General features: G+C 39.3%; 1 protein-coding gene across 2 annotated transcripts in view; it reads right to left on the reverse strand.

The window, feature by feature from the left end:
* The window catches only part of CACHD1 (cache domain containing 1), a 228,342-nt gene that overhangs the window by 89,150 nt on the left and 116,588 nt on the right, over positions 1-22,604 (reverse strand). For both annotated transcript variants that reach the window (XM_032136882.2, XM_032136883.2), the window contains exon 4: positions 6,487-6,593. In XM_032136882.2, the coding sequence (XP_031992773.1) occupies positions 6,487-6,593 (107 nt within the window). The remainder of the gene's footprint in view (positions 1-6,486; positions 6,594-22,604) is intronic.

Genomic DNA, 22,604 nt, shown 5'->3' on the forward strand with positions numbered 1-22,604 from the left:
AGCTCAAGAATCTAGATTTCTGAGTGACTAAACAGCTTTTAAATGTTATATAAATAATTACATATTTTATGACACTAATGCAATCATGAAGCTGAAGCAATTGGGCATAAAAAGGAATGAGAAATTTCTAGCTTGGTTGACTTTTCTTCTTTATTTCAGGTAGAATATGGCTTTTTCATTGAATTGTTACCAGGATAACTTTTCTAATGCATATTTAAAAGGTAATTTTCATGGTATTTTAAAGAGAAAAACCTATAGTACATAGTGCATAGCTACTCATTATCATTCATAGAAGGAAATGATGAAGGCATAACAATCAACAGCCTCTAAGGCCCACCTGTACATCCTATCCTATAGCATTTACCTCTGTAACATGACTTATAAATGCCCCTTACACCCCGTGAATCCCGTTTCTCCATGAAGACTGCAATGTTACCAAGATCGAAGTTTGCGACTTCAAATGCTCTTTAAAATCAAACGCAATAAAGAAAGTCCAGACGCTTTTTCTTTCAGTGAGAAAGACTAACTCCTACTTCACTCTCACCTCAATTGCATAACTCAAGAGAGCAAGAGGCAACTTCTCTTGGACTCTTCAAATAAACTCTCTTTAGGGATCAGGCCACGCACAAGAAAATAGCTCAGCAGGAATTTAAAAGAAAAAAAAGAGAGAGAGTGAGAAAGTAGGGATAAAAGCAGGAAAGAACCTGAGCAAAACATTACCAGAACCATAATATAACACACGCACTGTCAAACTTTAGTTATTTGAATAGACTCAGGGACAAGGAGTCAATTTAGAAAGTAGGGATCTGGCTGGGGTGGTTTTAAGAAAAAGAATACACATGTGTGTTGGATGAATGGACACATGACCCAGTTTTGGACAAATGAAGCTAAGAATGGTTTATAATTTATGTGAGTCTGCTTCCAGCTAGTCTGAGAGGCAATCTGAAACTGTGTTATCAATTAGGGGCCCATTGATGAATTATATACAGTCGGAAAGAGCCTAAGGCTGGACATCTTACAGATGTAAATATCAGACATGTGATAACCTACAAAGTACATTAATTCTGCTCTGCAAAGGGGCATGAGCTGTACAGGAGGAAAAGGGGGAACTCTGAGGTCACCTTTCACCATATCCCACTCCTCTCATATTACAAATAACTGCTCAAGTATGTGGACTTTGGGATGTAGCCACTGCCTAGTAGAATGTTGCAAAACTTCAAATGCAAGCAAGTCGGTTCTTAAATACCTGAATATTGCCAAAATCTGCTTGTAAATCTAGCTGTGTCAACTGTGCTGAGAACAACTCTTGTTATATAGTAGGTAATACTTGAGACATGCTCATAGAAATATAAAAATTCAAGATCTGGTCTTTATATTCTACTTACCTCTGCCCTCTCCACACTCTTCTTCCCGACCCTCTGAATTTTCAAACTATCTGAACTCTCTTCCTTAAGAAATAAACACTGAAATACACCAGCATTTTGTTGGGATTATTTGTGCACTGAGTTTCAGTCTAAACCTCAGTAACAGGAGGTAATCTTAGTGCCACTAACAGGTCTTTAATGCTTATTCCCTGGTCCTCACTCTCAGCTGATGATCTTGCTTTCTAATTCTCTGAAAAAACAGAATCACTAAGAAGGGAGTGTCCCCAAGTTCATACCCATCATCATATGAGCATCTCCATCCATGTACTCTTCCTTTCCTCTTCTTGCTATGAATAAACTCTCTGTGCTTCTAGGTCCTCTACTGGTGATGCAGTATCTCTTACCTTATCAACGAAAAAGCTCTAGCAATCTTCTCCCCTTGCTCTTGTGTCAATCTCTACTGGATTATTCCCTTTGGCATATAAACTGAGTATAATTTCTCTCAATTAAAAAATATCTTCTTGATCTCATCTGGCCTTCCAACTTTCCTTTGAGCAAATCTCAGGAGTTCAAGTCCTTATTTCCTCTGACTCCTCTCCTCCATTCTCCAGAGCTTGAACTCTCTAGGATCAGCCTATGCTATTATTCTACCAAACAACCCTTGACAAGCTCACCCATAGCCTCTACACTGCTAAATCATATGGCCAGTTTTCTAGACCCTCCGCATACACGGACTAGGTGACAAAGTTGATCTCTCTTTCTTGCAACACTTTCTTCACTTGGCTTCAGGGAGACAGCCCTCTTGGTCCTCTTTCTACCCGCCTGACTGCCCTTCTCAGCTCCCTTTCCAGCTTCCTCTTCATCTCAGTGTCACCTCAGCAGTAAAGCACCCCAAGACTCAGTCCCTGGAGCCCTTCTCTTTTCTACCCACAGTCACTTGCTATGTGATCTAAATGAGCCTCATGATTTTAGTACTACCTATACACAATGAATCTCTAGCCTTGGCTATTCCCTAGACTGCAGACTTGTATATCCAACTGCTTATGAGGCCCTTCTACTTATATATCCAATGAGCATCTCAAACGTAACTTTTAATAACCTGCCTCTCACACAAACCTGCTCTTCTCCCAGCATTCCCCATCACAATAAATGACAACTCTGTCCTTCTCCTTGTAAGGCCAAGGATCTTAGAAGTCTTTCTGGACTCCTTTCTTACTCTCACATACCCGGTCCCCTACCCTGCCCACCATCCAATGGACCAGCAAATCCTACTGATTCTACATTCAAAACATATTCAGAATTCAACTGCTTCTCACCACCTCTACTGTCACTGCACTATTAATGCTATCATCATCTGCTACCTGGATTTTGGAGTAACTTCCTAAGTTGTCTTCCCCTACTTCTACCTTTGCCTTGTCCAGTCTAGTCTTGGCTCAGTAAACCTTTTAACCTAAGTCAAATCATGTCACTTCTCTACGTAACTCCCCCACCACATGATGGATTTCTATTTCATTCAGAGCAAAAGCTAAAGTCCTTATAATGGCCAGTAAAATAAGGCTCTTGGGCACCTGGCCCCCGACTGCCTCTCTGGCCTAATCTACTCCCAGCTCTTTCACACCACCACAGTTACAGTGGCCTTCTTGCAGTTTCCAAGCACGCCAAACAGTCACTCAATTCAAGGTCTTTGCCCCAGATATGCTGCCCCCAGATAAACTCATAGTCTACAATCCCACTTACTCAGATCTCACCCACAAACCCTTAGATGAAATAGTAAGTCGTCTGCCCCTCCCCATGACAGCCAACCATATTCCCTATGTCTCATCTCTGCTTTACTTTTCCTTGATAGCATTCATCATCTTCTAACATATCACTTGTTTCTATGTCTCCTGGCCCCTGGCCTCCAGATTATAAGCTGTGTGTGTGTGTGTGTGTGTGTGTGTGTGTGTGTGTGTGTTTTTTACAGCTCCTGACCTAGAACAAAAGAGTACTTACTCTGCTGAAGGCATTTAATAAATATTTGTCAAATGACTTCTAGTTGTACTTATTCCTTCCACTTAATAGGTAGGAGACCATTCTTCCAGGTTATGGCCATATACTAGAGAGGCCATTCCCCAGATTCCCCTGTGTAAACTCTCCCAGTGGCCTTCTAACTCATTCAGAGCAAAAGCTAAAGTCCATAACCTGGAAGAATGGCCTGAGTATTCACTAAGAAAAAGTAACACTACTTCTAACAATAAAGCTAGATCTCAACAATGTGCTCATTATCAGAAACAATACAATAAATAGACATAAAATAAGGCAATGAGGATGAGGCCCTGGCTGTCACAGCCTCCAGATCCTCCAAGATCTGACCCACTGATGTGGGTGGTCTTGGCAGGGGACCATCATTCTGGACCCCAAGTGAGCACACCCCACCCTCAGTCTGCCCAAGCCTGCCCTTTCCTACTGTCCCAGTCACACAGCTAGGAGGTTAATGGAGCTTCTAGAATCTCAACACCAGACTTAGGGTCTATTATCGGAAATATGTCAAGGAAGGTACTGTCTACTAGAAAGCAGTGAAAATGCATTTGAAAGTAGTCCATAATTCCTTCTTGTTTTATTTTTCCCTGATTATAAAAACAGCAAATGCTAAATTTAAGATTAAGAAAATTAATAAGTAAAAATATCCCACTATTTCATCATTAAAAAATAACTATTAACGTTTATGTGTGATCCATCTAGATCTTATATAAATACACACTAATATTTAAAACTTAATTATTGTATAAATGTACACTAATTCTTAAATCTTGCTAGGCGCGGTGGCTCATGCCTGCAATCCCAGCACTTTAAGAGACCGAGGCAGGTGGACCACCTGAGTTTAGGAGTTCGAGACCAGCCTGGCTAACATGGTGAAACCCTATCTCTACTAAAAATACAAAAATTAGCCAGTTGGTGGTGGGTGCCTGTAATCCCAGCTACTTGGGAGACTGAGGCAGGAGAATCGCTTGAACTCAGAAGGCAGAGGTTGCAGTGAGTCAAGATTGCACCACTGCACTCCAGCCTGGGTGACAGAGCAAGACTCTGTCTTAAAAAAAAAAAACAAAAAAACAAAAGAAAAAAGGCTGGACGAGGTGGCTCATGCCTGTAATCCCAGTACTTTGGAAGGCCGAGGTGGGTGGACCACAAGGTTAGGAGTTCGAGACCAGCCTGTCCAACATGGTGAAACCCCATCTCCACAAAAAATACAAAAATTAGCTGGGTGTGGTGGTGGGCACCTATAATCCCAGCTACTTGGGAGGCTGAGGCAAGAGAAGTGCTTGAACCTGGGAGGCAGGGGTTGCAGTGAGCCGTGATTGCGCCACTGCACTCCAGCCTGGGTGACTATCTCAAAGAAAAAAAAAACAACCCGTGAGTTACCATGACTTGTAAAAAATTTAACTACATACAATGTTGGATTACAGTAAGTATTTTTGGAACACTTACATCTGATCCTACTCAAAGATCGCTATTTCAACCTCAAGTCTTCAGACCAAGCAACATCTCTCATGTACCTGGGAATGTTTTAGGGAAAAAACTCAATTTGGGAACTTGGAGACTCGAGTTCCATCTTTGCACCCTGTGCCAGTTGTGGAATCCTCCCCATTAATTTACCTGCTCATTCCATGCCCTTGTCTACCCTCTTTTGTTATTTTTGTAATGAAAACCATGCTGATTTAGCTTCCTTTCTAATAGTAAACCCCACTTGCTGCAGAGGGTTCCAGATGATCTGACCAATGAAAAACGATATGCCTAGCAGATTTAGGTTGGATCATTTATCTAGCAGCTATAGTTTTATTATGCCTAAGAAACATGCAACTTACAGTTTGTTCTTTTCAGACCTAATAGATTACATGATTTGTGTATACAATTCCCAAAGATTACAATTTCTGCCCCAAACTGAGACCTACTGGGGCCCTAAAAGTAAATATTCTGGTCCTCTGCCTTTCTCTTCGGCTTTATATGTCTACATGAGACCTGGAATTTGGGAAGTATGGTTCTTCATGTTTAAGGATGCTTTGTCTTTCCAGCAATAAGGAAAGTCTTAGGAGGTTCCTGTGCTTTAGATTTTTTTCTTGGTAAAATCTGAGGATTGGAGATGGCATTATTTCTCAAGTTCCTTCCAGCTCTTAAACGGTGAAGTCTCTAGGTTCTGAGATGTATCAATCAACAAGAGTACATAAGACAAAAAGAAAGAGAAATATGGAGTGGAACTCTAAGGCAAAAAAGTGGAGATATCAGGTCACTTTGGAGCTAACCAGTAGTTATATAAATATGAGTACCCAGTAGTTATTAACACCGCCTTCAGCTGAGTTCCAATGAGAACAGGAAGAAAGTTCAACCTTGGTATATAGTATCATGGCCCTAAGTTTATTAATAGAAAAGCTCTCACAGCATTCTTCCAGAAAAATTCCAAAACAGATTAAAAATTGTAACTAGGGAATGCAAAGAAAATCCAATACCTCCTATTGCAAAGATAGCTGGGTCTCTAAAATAACCTTTAAAATAACAGACGTAAAATTCATGATAAATGAGTTAATAGATTGAAGAGCATAGAAAGGTATTTGGCATGTACAATATATAGCTATCTAGTAGAAGCTTAAGATATTGGCTGGGCATGGTGGCTCATGCCTGTAATCCCAGCACTTTGGGAGGTCGAGGCCGGCAGATCATGAGGTCAGGAGATTGAGACCAACCTGGCTAACACAGTGAAAACCCATCTCTACTAAAAATACAAAAAATTAACCGGGCATGGTGGCGGGTGCCTGTAGTCCCAGCTACTCGGAGAGGCTGAGGCAGGAGAATGGTGTGAACCTGGGAGGCGGAGCTTGCAGTGAGCCGAGATCGTGCCACTGCACTCCAGCCTGGGCAACAGAGTGAGACTCTGTTTCAAAAAAAAGAAAAAAGAAAAAAAAGACCTAAGCTTGATTTTTTTTTTCTTCCTCCCTCTCTTGAGGGTTAACTTTCCAGCAAGAAATATCCAATCTTAAGTATGTAATACTTCTCTTCAAAAATTAAAAAAAAAAAAATTGAAGCAATGTATTTATTCAACTTGAATGTGGTAGAATACGGTTCATCTTTATAAAGTCAATGGATTACTGACCTGAATTTAAGTCTCGTCCTGGATTGAAGGCCCGGCTATTAACAGTAGTAGAAAGTCGATCACAACTAATTGTTCTAGACACATTGGTATTAAAGTTCCCATCGAATCTGAAACAATAGGAGAGAATTAGCAATACTTATTCAGTCCAGAAAAACCAACCAACAAAAATAATGGTTTACATTGTGTACAATATAGGTCAGCCCATAAACAGTACAACTGTGATTTAGATTTAAATATTCAAAAAAATAATTTCAGAACTCTGTGTGTGGTGGGGGGAACACTTGCATCTATAAGGTTTTAGAAATCAAATTCAATTCAAAGACAAAAACAACCATTCTTCAAATCAACTTTTCTCCAATGAACTTAAGTCAGTACTACCGGTAAAATCATACAGAAAATAGATGACAAAATTCAAAATAGAGCTACAAAAAAAAAAATCAGATGGGAGCTCTGATGTTACATGTAAAACAGAATTCTTTAAATTATCCTATTTGAAAACCAATGGCCAAGTACAAAAATAGACAGTAGTGAAGGTTGAATGGGTGTGGAGTAGGAATGGTCTAGATGTGAAACCCTGCTCTGTCACTATTAGAAAGATTATTCAATTTTTCTGGGTCTCAGTTTTCTTATCTGAAAAAGATAATAAAACTTATTTTCCAAAGCCATAAAAAAATTAAAAATAATGCATGGAAGTTCCTCTCATAGTACATGACACATAGCTTGTACCTGCTAGGCTGTCATGCAAATAAGGCAAAAGTCTTTTGATTTCCAGTGGTAGTGTAATGCTAGTACTAGAGCTAGAACAATGCTGTTATTCTAGCTAGTAGCTTATCAACAAATATTAGTGGAATCAATGATCCATTGCTACAGCAACCAACAATCTGAAAGAATATAATAGGAAAACATACCAGCTTATTTACATATAGTCATAAAGAGTATTTTTAAGTGAATTTCATCCAGGAGTAACAAAAGCAAAGGATCTTGAACTTCCAAGTAAACTATTTAGGATTTCAGACCCTGAGGGGACTCTCAAAGTTTCTAAGAGATCCTCACATAAATGCAACTTGAAATAAGGTTTTTAAAAATTTGTGTTAAAATATAAACTTCAGGAACCAATAATGCAACTCCATGAACCCAAATAGAGAAGCTATAAAGCAAGGAGAAACATTCCTAAAAAGCAACATCCATTTGACCACTGGCATGAACTTTAATTATCTATTGATCACATCTCCTAACACATAAGAACACATAAGAACACATGGAACTGATTGTACAAGCAAGGGGACTAGGTTTTCACATGGTATGTTGGTTTCAACAGCAAAAGCTAAAAACAGTCTTGCTTTATTTCATATCATCTCAAAGAAGGAGATAGCTGGATTTTACTGTTAGTCCAGGCTCTAACCTAGTGCAGAGTTACACCGACAATGTCAACTGTGCCTCAAAGGACACAGTTGCTTCACCAACGTGGCTGCCCTTCCTTGGACCTGCTCCAGTTTGTCTAGACGAGAAGGCTGCTGCCTCAGAAGCCACAGATGGAGGGAAAAGAAGAGATTAATACAGCAGCTGCTGCTGTGTCCATGCTGGCAAGGCACTATCACTATAACCTCACTTCTCTCTATGCTATAGCTAGCCACACTAAGTCTATTCCCTCCCTGATGTTTTTATAAAAAGATAGATAATAGTTTAGGCTTTGTGGGCCATAAAGACTGTTGCAACTGCTCTTCCATTGTAGTGTGAAAGCAGCTACTGAAAATACATAAAAGATTGAGTATGGCTGTGTTCCAATAAAACTTAATTTTCAAAAACAGGTGGTATTCCAGAACTGTTTCACCACTGTTGGTCTAGTCCAGGGCAATCCAAGAGAAGTCTCTGGGATGATGAAAATGTATTATTTTTGCACTGTCCAACATGTTAGACACATGTGGCTACTGAGCATTTGAAATGTGGCTAGCATAACAGAGACACTAAATTTTCTATTTTATTTCGTCTTAGTTTGTAAATAGTCACTGAAGAATGGCTACCATGTTGGACAATGGAAGGCTAGAAGGTTCTCCTGATTACTTGTCTAGTAATCCTTCAGGTCTCTGTTCACGTTTCCCTTCTTCAGAAAGGCCTATCCTGATTGTGATGACTTCCCAAGTCTATGTCAACTGCCTCCATATTCTGTCAAGGCATGTGCCATAATTTTAAATTTACCGTTCTATTCATGCTTTTTATAGATCAGATTCCATAAACAGACAAGAGTGCCATGAAGGGAAGCATCATGTCTTGTTGATTTTGTTCACCACTGCATACATCGCTTAGCATTGTTCTGGTCATTAAGTACGTGCTCATATTAACTGGTCTTTTATGACCATCCACACCATCCAGGGTGCCTAGTCTTGTTCTGGGCTCCCCTGAAGGCTCCAAGAAATCTTAGCAAGTGAGGACCATGACTCAGTTGAATGGTTCCAATACTAAAAGTCTAGCTACTTCAGAACCATCTGGGATGCATGTTAGAATGCAGATTCCTGGGATCCACCGTTAAGAGAGTCTGATTTCGTGAGTCTGGGGCAAGGCCAAGGAATCTGATTTTCACAGGCTCTGAAGGAATGAGAAGTATCCTCCAATCCTGCTATGCAGATTCTTTTAGAAATAAAGCAAAGTAATGGCTTTCTGCATGAGCACAGGTACTTCCCTGTAGGTCTCAAAGAGACTGAAGACACAGGATCTTCTGATTGGATTTACATCAAGAGAATAAGGTAGTTCTGAGGTATGTCTGCAGCTGACATCTGGACTTTGCTGTCCAAGTTATGAACCCTTTCTCCTACCCATTTCACAGTTGAGAAAAATGACATCAAAGATCACATAGCAAGTCAGGGACCTAAGACAGACTTGAACCCATCACTCAACTCCTTTCCAGAGACAAACCACATACGATTCTACATAAGTGATACATAAAGAAGAACTTGCAACTCAAGAGCGTTACGGACAAATCTTCCCAGGAAATGTGTAAACCTGGAGAGAGCCTTTGTCTATCTGGATGAAGTCTCCACAGACAGCATGTCGCTTTCAGCATCACCCTTGAGAGAGCTGAAGTCCAATGCTGAGGATACATAGATTTTTCTGGACCTTTGTGAAATGCAGGCTGGCTCATGGGACCAGGGACATCAGGGAACTATTACTATAGGTTGTTTTACTTCCTTTGCTGAAAAGATAATCTCTAAGAGCATTAAAGAAAACATTTTTATAACAATAAAAATGACAATGACTCATTAACAAAAGTAGGTGCTTGATAAACATTTCTCCATCATAAAACAGTTTCACGATGTGTACTTGTCAACAATAATCTACTCGACCTTCTCTTCCCACCATCTCCTATCCTACACTTCTAACCAAACTGGCCCCTCCCTATGTGCTCTTCTGTTCGACCCCAATCGTGATGCTCTCCAGTGCCCACTCCACCCTTTCTTCAAAGCCCAGCTCAACCTTCTTCCTCTTTCAAATTTCTCCCTAGTACTGGCCCATGATGGTCCTTCCTCCTCCAAGCTGCCTAATGCCATTCTGCTTCTTAACTATATGCCTGTGTCTTCTTCCTATTTTTCTTATTTTGTAATCAAACAACATAATATCACAGTCCTATCTATTAGATATAGATTTTTTTTTAAGATTCTGCTTATACCAACAAAACACTAATCAATTGTCTTAGTCCATTTGGACTATAAACTAGGTGGTTCGTGAACAACAGAAATTCATTTCTCACAAGTCTGGAGGCTGGGAAGTCCATGATTAAGGTACTGGCAGATTTAGTGTCTGGCGAGGGGCCACTTTCTGGTTCATAGATGTGGCCTTTTAACTGTGTCCTCAGTGACAGGGGTAAGGCAGCTCTCTGAGACCTCTTTTGTAAGGGCACTAATGCCATTCATGGGGGCTCTGCCTTCATGATCTAATCATTTCCCAAAGGCAATGATATTAATATATAATATTGATATTAATGATATTAATATATGTAATCATATTCCTAATATGATCACATTGGTGATTAGTTTCCAACATATAAATTTGGGATGGAGAAGGCAAATATTCAGACCATTGCATCAATAAAATTTAAAAATAAGATTTATTATAAATAATGAACAAATTATCTTATTCATTTTGCCTTCCCCCTATACCAAATAAATGTGTGTGAAATGCCAAAAGATGTTTATTATGCAACCCCTATTTGGCTAAACCCTACCCATGTAGCTCTTGAATTCTCAATTCTCTCTAAAACCTTTTATGCACTTGAGAAATTTTAGCTTCCCCCAGTGGGATTGTAGGTTACTGGAGGATTTATATTTCTCTCTCACGTCTAGCACAGTTGCTGGAAGGTGGGGCATTCCATAAGTTCTTACTGAGTAACGAGAAAGGGCAGAGAGTTAAGTCACCAGAAAGCTCTGGGCGTTTTATTTCATAATATTCATTGAACATTCTACTGTATTTCATGAGTCTCAACTGCCATGAGTTCTCTCACATGTGCTGAATTTCAGCCGTGCAGCATTCACTCGCCAGTCAAGTTAGCATGAAAAGCCCAGAAATCAACCTCTCTCTGCTGCTTTTCTCACTACCACTGATGTGCCGGTCAGATAAAGAAGGAGGTGTCAATAGGGGCTTAAGATATACAGGGCTGGTGGACTGGCTAGGCTAGCAGGAGTAACTACTGGAAGCAAAAGTGAAGAGTGCTTATCTTTCTACCCTTCACTAACACTCCAACGCCTGCTGCTTTTTCTGGACTCTGGACTCCACATGCAGGGGTAAAACATGCTCAGCCATCCTTGTTACTTTAGCTACCTCTGGTCCCCAGAGGAAGAGTCACCTTGCCAAAGACAGGAATGCATTTTATGCCCATATGCCTTTGAGAAAAGTGACTTATAAAAAGAAACATGCTATTCGCCCTGATTTGGAGAATGTGAGAAATACTTAGGACACTTTATAAAAACATGTCACTTATTCTTAGGGGTTACTTAGAAGATTTTTCATTAAGAAGTACATTAGCTGCCAGTCACATTTATATAATTCCGGGTTTATGGAAAGGCCAAGAAGTGGTAAAATCATAGATTTTCATACAAAATGAATGGGCAATTCAACTTAAGAGGTTTGGTTTGCTTCATTCCTCATGCCTGTGCTTTTAAAAAGTTAGTAATGACAATAGAAAAATCTGATCTAAATCTCCTTTAGACCCCAACTCTATAACTGCATTCTATACTCATTTTCATAAGATAAAACCAGTGTCTGAAATTCAGTTTCAAGAGAAAAAACTCCATCTCTCCAACCCCTGTAAGTTTAAAAAAAAAAAAAAAAAACTTCCTTCTGGATTTACTTTCATGAACAACTGATCGAAACTGCATCCCGAGGGAGAAAACAGAACTGTGACTCCCACTTTGATCTCTTCCCCATGGAGAAATTCACTCCCTGCCTGGCTTGCAAGATGTTCATTTGATTGACGTTTGCTCTGATGTGCAAACTGCTTTGAACTTCAGACATTTAATTCCCATCAGGCTGCAGTCATTTTTATTCTCCTTCAACAGGATTTACAAGCAGGAGATCAGCAAATGTAGAAGATAAAATAAATTTGCAGAAGCTTTGAATCTTACATCAAAACAGTGTTCAAGTGAGTTCCAATTGGATTTCATTCAGCCTCGATTCACAGTATAAATCAACTTTTCAGTGGAGTCCCAGTTTAGAAAGAAAGAGATATAAAGACCCCCCCCCCCCCCCCCCCCCCCCCCCCCCCCCACTCACACACCAGTTGGGGTTTACTTCCTTTCTTGGTCTTTGTTTAAATTTCCTAGGGAAGGTGATTTGCCAGGCAAATCACTCAGAAACCTGGGTTTTTCTCAATATTTCCAGAGAAGTCTGCCTCATTTATCACATAGCATATAAAAATCACACCCACAGTGTCGGTTCCAAGGGCAGTGATGAAATGTGGAATTGTTCATGGATGAATTTTTAAGGTAATGATTAAAAAGCAAATCCCTGTGGAAACTGATCATCAAGTCCACACACAAAGCCAATGTAATGATAGCTAATAGGGTAGGGAATATTCTTTACTTGTTTGCTTGTTTTTAATCACTGCTAAAATGCTGAAATAAGTGTAAAAGATTAAAAAAAAATCATTTCTTCTGAAAGCAAAACTTGGTATCAGATCAGAAGTGGGTATGGAAGAAATGCTGAGAGGCTTCTGATGGGAGGTCACAACACAAGCAGGCCTTTGCTGCCAGTGCCACTGAATAACCAAGCTTTGTTTCTAGAACAGCACACGTTTTTCTGGAAAACAAAGGTGGCGAAAACCCTTCACCAGTAACTGCAGGAGCTGCTAAAGGAAGGTTCTGGACACTGAGAAACACACTAAGGCCTACTAAGCCCCTGGGCCCTAGTAACAGCCTAACAGGGTCTGGTTTACTGTGATACGACACAGAGACATATCTCTTCACCTCTATTCAACCAGGTTCCCGCTCATTCTTTCTGGGAAGCATTTGCTCTCCAAATATTTGAGCAACACCAGTTGAAAAGAATTAAACAAGAACCTCCTTATCGTCCACTTAACCACCCATGAGAATAAAGTTAAACAAAGAAAGAGCTAAGATAAAAATCAAACATCTGCACTGGCAAATATTTAAACTCTGTTTGAAGGGTAGAGGAAAGGGGCAAGAGCAGGACCACTCCAAAAAGGAACTATCACATTTATAAAGTAAATAATACTCAACCCCCCCTTGACTGAGTTTACTTATTCAAACACCTAAATAGTTGGGCCAACCAAAAAGCTGTCAAATAACATGTAATCACATTCCAAGAAATAGTTTTTCCTTCCGTCTCTGCAGAGATTGGAGTGATAAGTCACATTCTTTCTTTCTTATCAGTAATAAGGATTAAACCTTCAGGGTTCAGCAACTCAGCCAGATTGGAAACAAGGGCTGGTTTCAAATGCCCTTGGAAGGTAAGGCTTTCAGAGCAATAAAGTGTCTCCCTCTCTAGTAAGTCTAAGTATCACACAGACCAACCATATTTCTTTTTCACCATTTCCCTACCACAACAGATTATGGAGAGAAGGCCCTGCTGTGACCTTGTGTCTCACTTCCATATTCAAACAGATGGTATTATCATTCAATTCACTTTCTCATAAAAGCTTGGAAAATTACACAGGTGACATCTAGGGTGAATTGGAAGTGGGCGCACAACCACATTAAACATTTATCCTTATCTTCCTCATCACCAGGTTGGACTGGGGGCACATGAAGAAAGACGGGTATCTGGAAAAATCAAAGAGAGAACAGGCTAGGGAGAGCAGCTTGGTGAGGTCTGCAGGCTGCCTCTGTGCCGTTCCATAGCAACCCTGTCCATCCTGCCACTTGACCTCTAACAGGGACTTGACACACTTTACAGTTATTTATTTATATACCCTTCTCCCTTGCTTGGTAGACACGAAAGGAGAGGTCTTTTCTTATGTTTCTTTATACCCAGGGCCTAGCTCAGATTCTCCTTGTGAAGAGCAAAAGTTTAGTCAATGTCTGCCGGATAAATACACACAGAAAGCCCAAGAGGCTGAGATTTCCCAGGACTAGAGACCAGAGACTGTAAATTGGGTGTGTTCTCTCCCCTCACACACACTAAGTATTTAGTACACAGCAGACAACTGAGTGGTATGACACAGACACAAAAGTGAGGCACTAACAACTAAGAGTTAGCAGATGACCTTGGAGATTAACTGGTTCCATCTACCAGCACACATGCACGAAGGAGGGAAGAGTCCTGTCCACACATCTCCCTGTTCTGTTAAAGAAACAGAAAAATATAAGATGCAGAATACTTATGGCTGATTCTACAAAAGGAATACTATCCCAATATTAACAAGTTAATAAAGCTAGAGTGTAAAGACAGATATCTACATCATCGTACCAGATAAGTCAAGTCCCTAGAAAGAGATTATAGATAGATTTTTAAATCTGGGCCTTCTTTGAAATTGCTTTGGTATTTTTCACAATAAAAACGCACAAAAAGGTTTCTGCTTTTCAGCTAAGACAGGTTCTATTTCTTAAAGCTGGTATAGTCTGCTAGGCAGTTTTCTACAGAGATCAGATTTTAAAAAGAAAGAAAAATCACAAAACCATCTCTATTTAAAATCCATAAAAGGCAGCTGGTGAAATTCAATAGCGTAAGCAGTGAGGCAGGTTTCCCATTCTTCCTTCAACGAAGGTCACACTTTTTGAAAAACGCAGGAAGCTAGATTCTCAGCAGATCCAATTGCAGGCGCTTTCTGCTATAAGGGTACTCATCAAGACTCCTAAAGATAAAGACATCTATCTAATGCACATACACAAGCACACACAGGGAAATGACACAAATTGCTGCAGGTCAGCCAATTTAGAAACTTCGGAGGGTCATCTAGTAACCTCAGGTATAATTCTAAGAAGGAATACATAGTTTAAGCATTTCACTTGGCAGATGAGCCATTCTAATTTTACTACTGGTCAGAGTACCATTAAAAGAAAACAACATTTGGAATCAGAAAACCTAAATTCCAAACCTGGCTCTCCACTAAGTCCTGCCATAACCTTTGTGTTTTTTTGTTTTTTTTTTTTTTTTTTTTTAAGACGAAGTTTTGCTCATGTTGCCCAGGCTGGAGTACAATGGCACGATCTCAGCTCACTGCAACCTCTGCCTCCCGGGTTCAAGCGATTCTCTTACTTCAGCCTCCCAAGTAGCTGGGATTACAGGTGCCCACCATCACGTGCAGCTAATTTTTGTATTTTTTGTAGAGATGGGGTTTCACCATGTTGGACAGGCTGGTCTCGAACTCCTAACCTCAGATGATCCACACGCCTCGGCCTCCCAAAGTGCTGGGATTACCCTGCCATAAACTTTCTAAGCCTATTTCCTAATCTGTAAAAGTGGGGATGAGGGAGGTGGGCAGAGACAGTTTCTGCCCCACCAGGTTGTTCAGAGGAACATATGAAGAATGTAAGTAACATATTGTTTAAAGAGGAACAGGCCTAAAAAAGTATTTCACTGAGGTATAAACATATGTAACTAAGTTTTCATAAATACAAAGCTTTCTGTAATATCTTTGTTAAATTCGAGCTCAACTCCAGTCCTCTGGTACCAATATCCAGAAAGACTATCTGTAACATTTAGTCAGCCTGCAGGTAATAATAATTTTTAAAGGCATTGGAAATGGAAGTGTGAGATAAGGCAGTGAAAATGACTTGAAAGACTAAGACTTGCCATACAACACTTCATGGGCATAAACACAAAACATATCTTCATGGAGAAATAATATGACTTGCAATAAATTTAAACTCAGTTGTTCAGGACCAAGCTTGTCACATTATTTGACCTTGTGACACAGAGATAACAAAGGAACAAAAGTTATAAGCACCTAAGTCACAATATTTTGTTTCTCATAAAAACAGTAATAATAAGAAATAAGATGTATATAAGGTTAAACATTTTATGTCACATTTTCCATGTGCACTACCTTAAAATTGGGTTAGAAAAAAATTGGAGTTGCCAACTTATGAGTCAGCTGTTATGTCTTGAAACATCATTCTATACAAAACTATACATTAACACAACATTAAAAGTAGACATCTCAAATTTCCCTTTCACCTGAACTGCCATGCACATGACATAGTTATGGGCATAAAAATATTTGTGGGATGAAAATAAACTTGTGGGATGAAAATAATATGGTGCTGCAGGTTAATCTCAGCTGCTCGGCAAACATCTCCCAAGAATGATCTATGTGCAACTCCAAATCAGCATGTTTATACTGGATCCATCATTTTCCTCCTAAAAGTCTTCTTTTGCTCCTATTTTCACCCTTTAGTTAATAGATTCCTATCTCCTAAAATGCTCAATTTAAAATTTGGAGCTGTCATTTCTAATCTTCCTCCTTACCAAACTCTCCAAGAAAACCTAGTTGCCAGATTCCAAATATTGTACATCCCTATTTTGACACTGTATATAATACACCAGCCCCTGGACGTCTTTGCTTTTGTACCTTTGTCCCTTAAGGTGTCATTACTTTGTCTGTGATTATCTAACTGGCCCAACTTGACAAGCAACTTGCCTTTCTACTGTAATTTGTTCTTTATTTGCCAACTAACTAATTTGCCCAAGACCTGACCACAGCCGTTCCTTGCTTTAAAACTACTGCTTACCGAGAGAAATTTGTGTAGCTGACCTAGTGTTTCAAGCCCACCATGGTGTTTCTCTTATCCATTGTGCCAGCTGGGTCTTCCACCTCCCCATCCTCAATTGCTATATGGACACTTGCTGTTTTCTGGTCTGAAGCATTCTTCCCCTAGATCTATCTGTGGAAGTTCCACTCTTCAAGGCCTTGACTACCACTTTTTCACCAAGCTTGAGCATTCGGAGGCCTTTGTTCATAATCTCTTCCTCCTCTAAAAGTCTTTGGATTTCTTTTATGACATTTGCCACAGACTGCCTTAGCTTACTCTACATGTGTCCTATGAGCTCTTGAAGGTACATACTGTGTTATTCATCTTTGTGCATCAGACAGTACCTAGTACAATGTCTTATACATTAACTGCCTTGAAGATAGTACAGACAAGTTGAGTTGAAAATAATACACATGTATGTAGGCATTTGGGAATGCATATTTTTTAAATTCATCACGCATATAACAAAATTATTAAGCATAACTGATAACTGAGATAACTAAATCAATATCAAACATGTTTCACATCAGAGCTTGTAATAACACTGTTCAGATTAAAACAATGACTATTACGAATAGGCAAAAAAGGATTTAATAATATTGTTCAATTTCTGCCCAGAAGGGAAGTAGCTTGTTAATTCTGACAGCATCATAGTGACTGAGACTCAAACACTAAAGACAAAGTCAGTTTTGCTACTACAAACTAACTCCTTTGGCAAATATTTATCGAAGACCTATTTAAGCAAGGTATTGAATACAGTTGTATCTGACAGGGTCCCTGAACTAAAGTAACTAAGAAAGATGAGAGAGTACATAAAGAACAAATATGCCTTAGCACCTGGTACCATCACTCTCAGTTACCCAAAATCAACTTTGGCCACCTATGATTCCTCCCTCTTCCAAAACTCAAGAAGTAGGAGCCAACATCCAAGTCCAGGCCTCCTCTTGCTCTTTGCTTACATAAATGAAATCAGGTAGTCTTCTAGTTGTTACATGATTAAGAAGTGAAATTCCCTTAAAGTTCAGGTCTCATCATTTTACTCTCTTTCTCAAGAATCATAAATTAATTCCTTCATTCAAGCAACCAATATTTATTGAGTGTCTACTATGTGTTAGACCGTAGATATAGAAGCAAGAGAAAGATAGACATTGTTCTTCACTTCACTTATGGAGCCTAAACCCTACTGAACAAAGTTTAAATTCTCTAGTCTAGCATTTGAGGATGCTTATGATCTAATATTGATCCAACTTCTTAGCTGCCTCTTCCATCATTTGCTCCATATACAAGTCCCTCTTCAGTGCTCCTGGTCATTTCTCGGCATGGGGTTTCTTCATATTGAGCTTCCTCTCCTGGAAAGCTCTTCCTCCATATCTCCATATATTCAAATCCTCTTCCTGCTTAAATACCCAGCTGAAATGTTTCTCCCATAAACCATTCCACAAGTCTTTATTTTTTCAAATGAATGGATGAATGAGTGATTTAACCTCTGTAAGTCTTGCTGCATATCATATTTTATCCCTCCATAAGTTCACTCTCAAAAAGATAGAAACAAACTCTCTCATGGAATCCAGAATTTATTAATTTGAGCAGTAGGAAAAGTTGCCTATAATGGCAAATGGCTCCAGTTTAAAAACAAACAAACAAACAACAAACAAACAACCTTCTAAGGAGTTTGAGGAAAATTAAATCAGTCTTCGAAGTTGAAAGAGTCTCTGAAATATAGTTCAAACTGCTCATTTTACAGTTGAGGAAACTGAGGACCAAAGATGTCAAGTGAACGTCCCAAGATTACATGGCAAAGTGGCAGAGTGGAGGCTCATCCACTCTTTGTACTACATGACTCGAGTATAATTTACATCACAACTGAACTTACTGCTTATGATACTTCTTTTGCACCACAGTAGCTGCAAATAAAATAAAAAGACTTGCCTCTTCTTAGAAATGATAGAAGCTCATGCTTGAGTTCAGTTTAAAAACAAATAATTAAAAAATAAAACAAAACCAAACCCTTGACTTGAAGCCAAGTCCCTTAAGAATAGAAATTGTATCTTTTAAATCTACTATAAATCCCTAAGGAGCTAAGTACAGGAATCTGAACATGATGGGTGAGCATGTTAATCATCAAAATTAAAAACAACTCTCTGAGTAAGTTACCTCTGGCTCATATGATGTCAATAATACTTAAAGAACTTGAAATCCTATTACAGAAATGTATACAACATCTAAATCATGCCACAAAATACACAACCAATTTACAGGGAAAAAAGAATTACTCAAATGCTGAGATTCCTTTCCAGGCAGCTCAGTTACATGAGCATTCACTTTTTTTTTTTTTTTTTTTTTTGAGACAGAGTCTTGCTGTGTCGCCCAGGCTGCAGTGCAGCTCACTGCTGATCTCAGCTCACTGCAAGCTCCGCCTCCCGGGTTCACACCATCCTCCTGCCTCAGCCTCCCAAGTAGCTGGGACTACAGGCACCCGCCACCATGCCTGGCTAATTTTTTGTTTGTTTGTTTTTAGTAGAGATGGGTTTTCACCGTGTTAGCCAGAATGGTCTCGATCTCCTGACCTCATGATCCGCCCGCCTCGGCCTCCCAAAGTGCTGGGATTACAGGCTTGAGCCACTGCGCCCAGCTGAGCATTAACTTTTTAAAGAGAAGCTGTGTAGGAGAATACGGTAGAAAGTTCTGTAAGCGAGAGTTTAGTCTTCTCCAGTCTAAATCCAAAGGTTAACAAAACCTTAATTTTAATGGTAGGTTTAGCAGTACACTTTTCTATCCTTTCTAAAGATAAAAGGGGTAAAAGGGCAGGAGGGATAACTTTATATCAACTTGGCTGGGCTATGTTACCCAGATAGGTTTGGCTAAACACTATTTTAGATGTTTCTGTGAAGAAAATGCTTTAGATGAGATTAACATTTAAATAATAGGTTATGAGTAAAGTCGATTATTCTCCATAACATCAGTGGGCCTCATCAATTGAAGGACTTAGTAGAACAATGACAGACGTTCTGTAAGCAAAAATAAATTTCCCTAGCAAACTGCCTTTGAACTCCAACTACAACTCTCCTTTGAGTCTCCAGCTTGCCAGCCTACCATGTATTTTGGACTTGTACCTCCACAATCCTAATTCCTAACAATAAATATTCATCTCTCTGTATGTACACACACACACACACACACAAACACACACACGCATGCACGCACACACGCATGCACGCACACACACCCTATTGGTTCTACTTCTTTGGAGAACCCTAACACAGGGTTATAACGGTGCTATTCATGAGAATTATTATAATCAGGAGCCTGTGTTCTTGTATCAAAACCTATGCTAGTTGCTTTGTCTGCAGCACAATACCCTCGAGGTTGAATAAGATGGGATTCCTGAAATCATACAATTCAAGTAGGTGCCAGCTGGAAATGCACTAAATTTGTGTTCTTAGAAGATGAGACGAGTCCTATCTGCCTTCCACAGTGACTATATCAATCTCAGTGGATGCCCCAATGCAAAGAGCTCCCTGTAAAATAGCAGGAATCCAATTTGACAATGGTTCCAAGAGTTTCTTCATTTTTGGAATCAGTGAAGCTTTTTAAGTTTCCCCTGAGAGAATTATCTATTCAGCGGAAGTCTTCCAGCTCCAGGTGGCTGGCTTCAGAGAACCTTGGAAACAAGTTGCTTACTTACTGTAGCTCCATCAGAGCATCAATTTGCTCATCAAGCCAGACATAGACGCCTTAATGCCAGTTCTCACCATGATTAGCCAATTAACATGCATTAACTAAATGAGGATAACAGCACTGAACCCCACTTGGAGATACAAAAAAGAATAAAAATCTAAATTCATCTTTCCAGTATTTCCTCCCTAGCTTATGCTCCCCTTTGCCCTCTTCTTTTTAAACAAAGACACCAAAAATTAAAAAACTAAGAATACCAACAGGTAGTAACATCTATAGAAGAAATTGGGGAAAGAAATAGATACATCAATTAAGCGATGTGGACAATAAAATTATTGATCTGGGCCCAGCATGGTGGCTCATGCCTGTAATCCTAGCGCTTTGGGAGGCTGAGGCAGGTGGATCATTTGAGTCCAGGAGTTCAAGACCAGCTTGGTCAACACAGTGAAACCTCGTCTCTACAAAAATACAAAAATTAGCTGGGCATGGTGGTGTACCTGTAATCCCAGCTACTCAGCAGGCTGAGGCATGAGATCATGCCACTGCACTCCAGCCTGGACAACAGAGCGAGACTCTGTCTTAAGAAAAAAAAAAAAAAAAGTATTGATTTGTTTATATAAAAGCCAAGGCTCAGTAGGGCCTGCTGAATAAACAATAGCTTTAGAAACACACATCAGAACCTCATCTCTGTGGCAAGCTGGGTTTCAGGGATAGCTATTCTTAGTGTTATGCCTAAAGGAGTTATATTCTTTAAAACTTGAGAGAATGAGAATGGACATTTTTAAATTGGCATGGCAGGGAATACACATGGATAAGACATTTTTCTTAAGTCAAATCTATTAACATTGTATGGTCTTTTAAGGTCAGGAATTGCAAATTCACATGCTAAGGTTGGCCAAACAGGTGACATAAATCAGGAAAATAGGTTGGGTATAACACATCAGGTCAGGAACTCATCCCCTGTCTTGAAAGGAGAGCTGCTCTTCATGAAAGCAGACTGTTACCAAGTAGCAGTGTGGATCCAGTATTGCCAAATCTTCTGATTTTTCAAGACAGGACAGATATTTGGATTTTTAAACTGCTAATCTTTCAAAGTTTAAATGTTGGCAACAGATTTTAAAATTTACAAATTTAAAAACCTTTAAAACACCTGAGGGCCGAAAAAATATACCTGCAGGTCAGATATAGTCCATGGGTGTAATTATGCATTTGTTCACTCCTTGTGGGAGAGCCCAGGATCTCCTGTGTCCCTAGCACCTCACCTAAAGGAACACAAAGGGAGCTGCGAATTAAATTACATAAATAAATGAGCCCACTCTCAAAACTATGTTGTTTTAAGAGATACCGTTGAAAATGAGTTTGTTTTTTATTAAACTTAGCCTATTTTTTTCCATATTGAAGAATGCAAATTCTTTAGATCATTCCTTCAACAACAAACATTGACAGAGTACCTAATCACTATGCAGTGCCTTGTGCAGAATAATTAACTTCTAAGGCTCCTGTGCAAGAATTTTAAGAGTTGACTGGTCTGAGAAGGAAAGTATAAACCCATCTGAAAAATTAATTTTCTGCCACTTTGCAGGTTCTCTCTGTTGTCATCATACTATAGCATAATGCTCTGTAACACAGCTCTTTAAAGCTCCTCTCTCTTCAGAACCAGGCATTTTATTTTTAAAAAATATGTACTATTAAGCACTAGTGAAGAAAACCAAATATGGATTATAAATCATTAAAAATGAAAAGTTAGGCCTGAGACAAAAAGTAAAAATTAGCCATTAGTTACAATTACTTATAAAAACATTGTCTAGTTCTAACTAATCTTTAATATATTTGGAGAAGAAGCAAGGTCAATAGGCCACAGGCACTTAAAATGTTAGTAACCAACAGCCATCATACCATTGGGTCAGTGCTGAGTTTTAAAAAAATGTTCATAAGGCCCAGATGACTTAAGAATGAAGAAGATTCAGAACTAAGACTGGAGGTCTCTTATCTGAGGTCCAACTGCTTCTATTTATTTATAAAGGCAGTATTAATACATACACATATGGCAAGATACAGTCCATAGGCATAAACAGTTTTAAAGAGTTTGCCTCATAGAACTACAATATCTTACAGTTTGGAAGGACTTTAGCAATAATCTTGAGCCCATTTTTCATGAACTTCAGTCACTACTACATCTCTATCCCTTTCAAACATTTGGTCACATTCACTTAATGTTTTCATTTAAAATAATTCAATTTTATT

Source organism: Hylobates moloch, unplaced genomic scaffold (genome assembly GCF_009828535.3).
Source record: "Hylobates moloch isolate HMO894 unplaced genomic scaffold, HMol_V3 SCAFFOLD_18, whole genome shotgun sequence".
NCBI lineage: Eukaryota > Metazoa > Chordata > Mammalia > Primates > Hylobatidae > Hylobates > Hylobates moloch.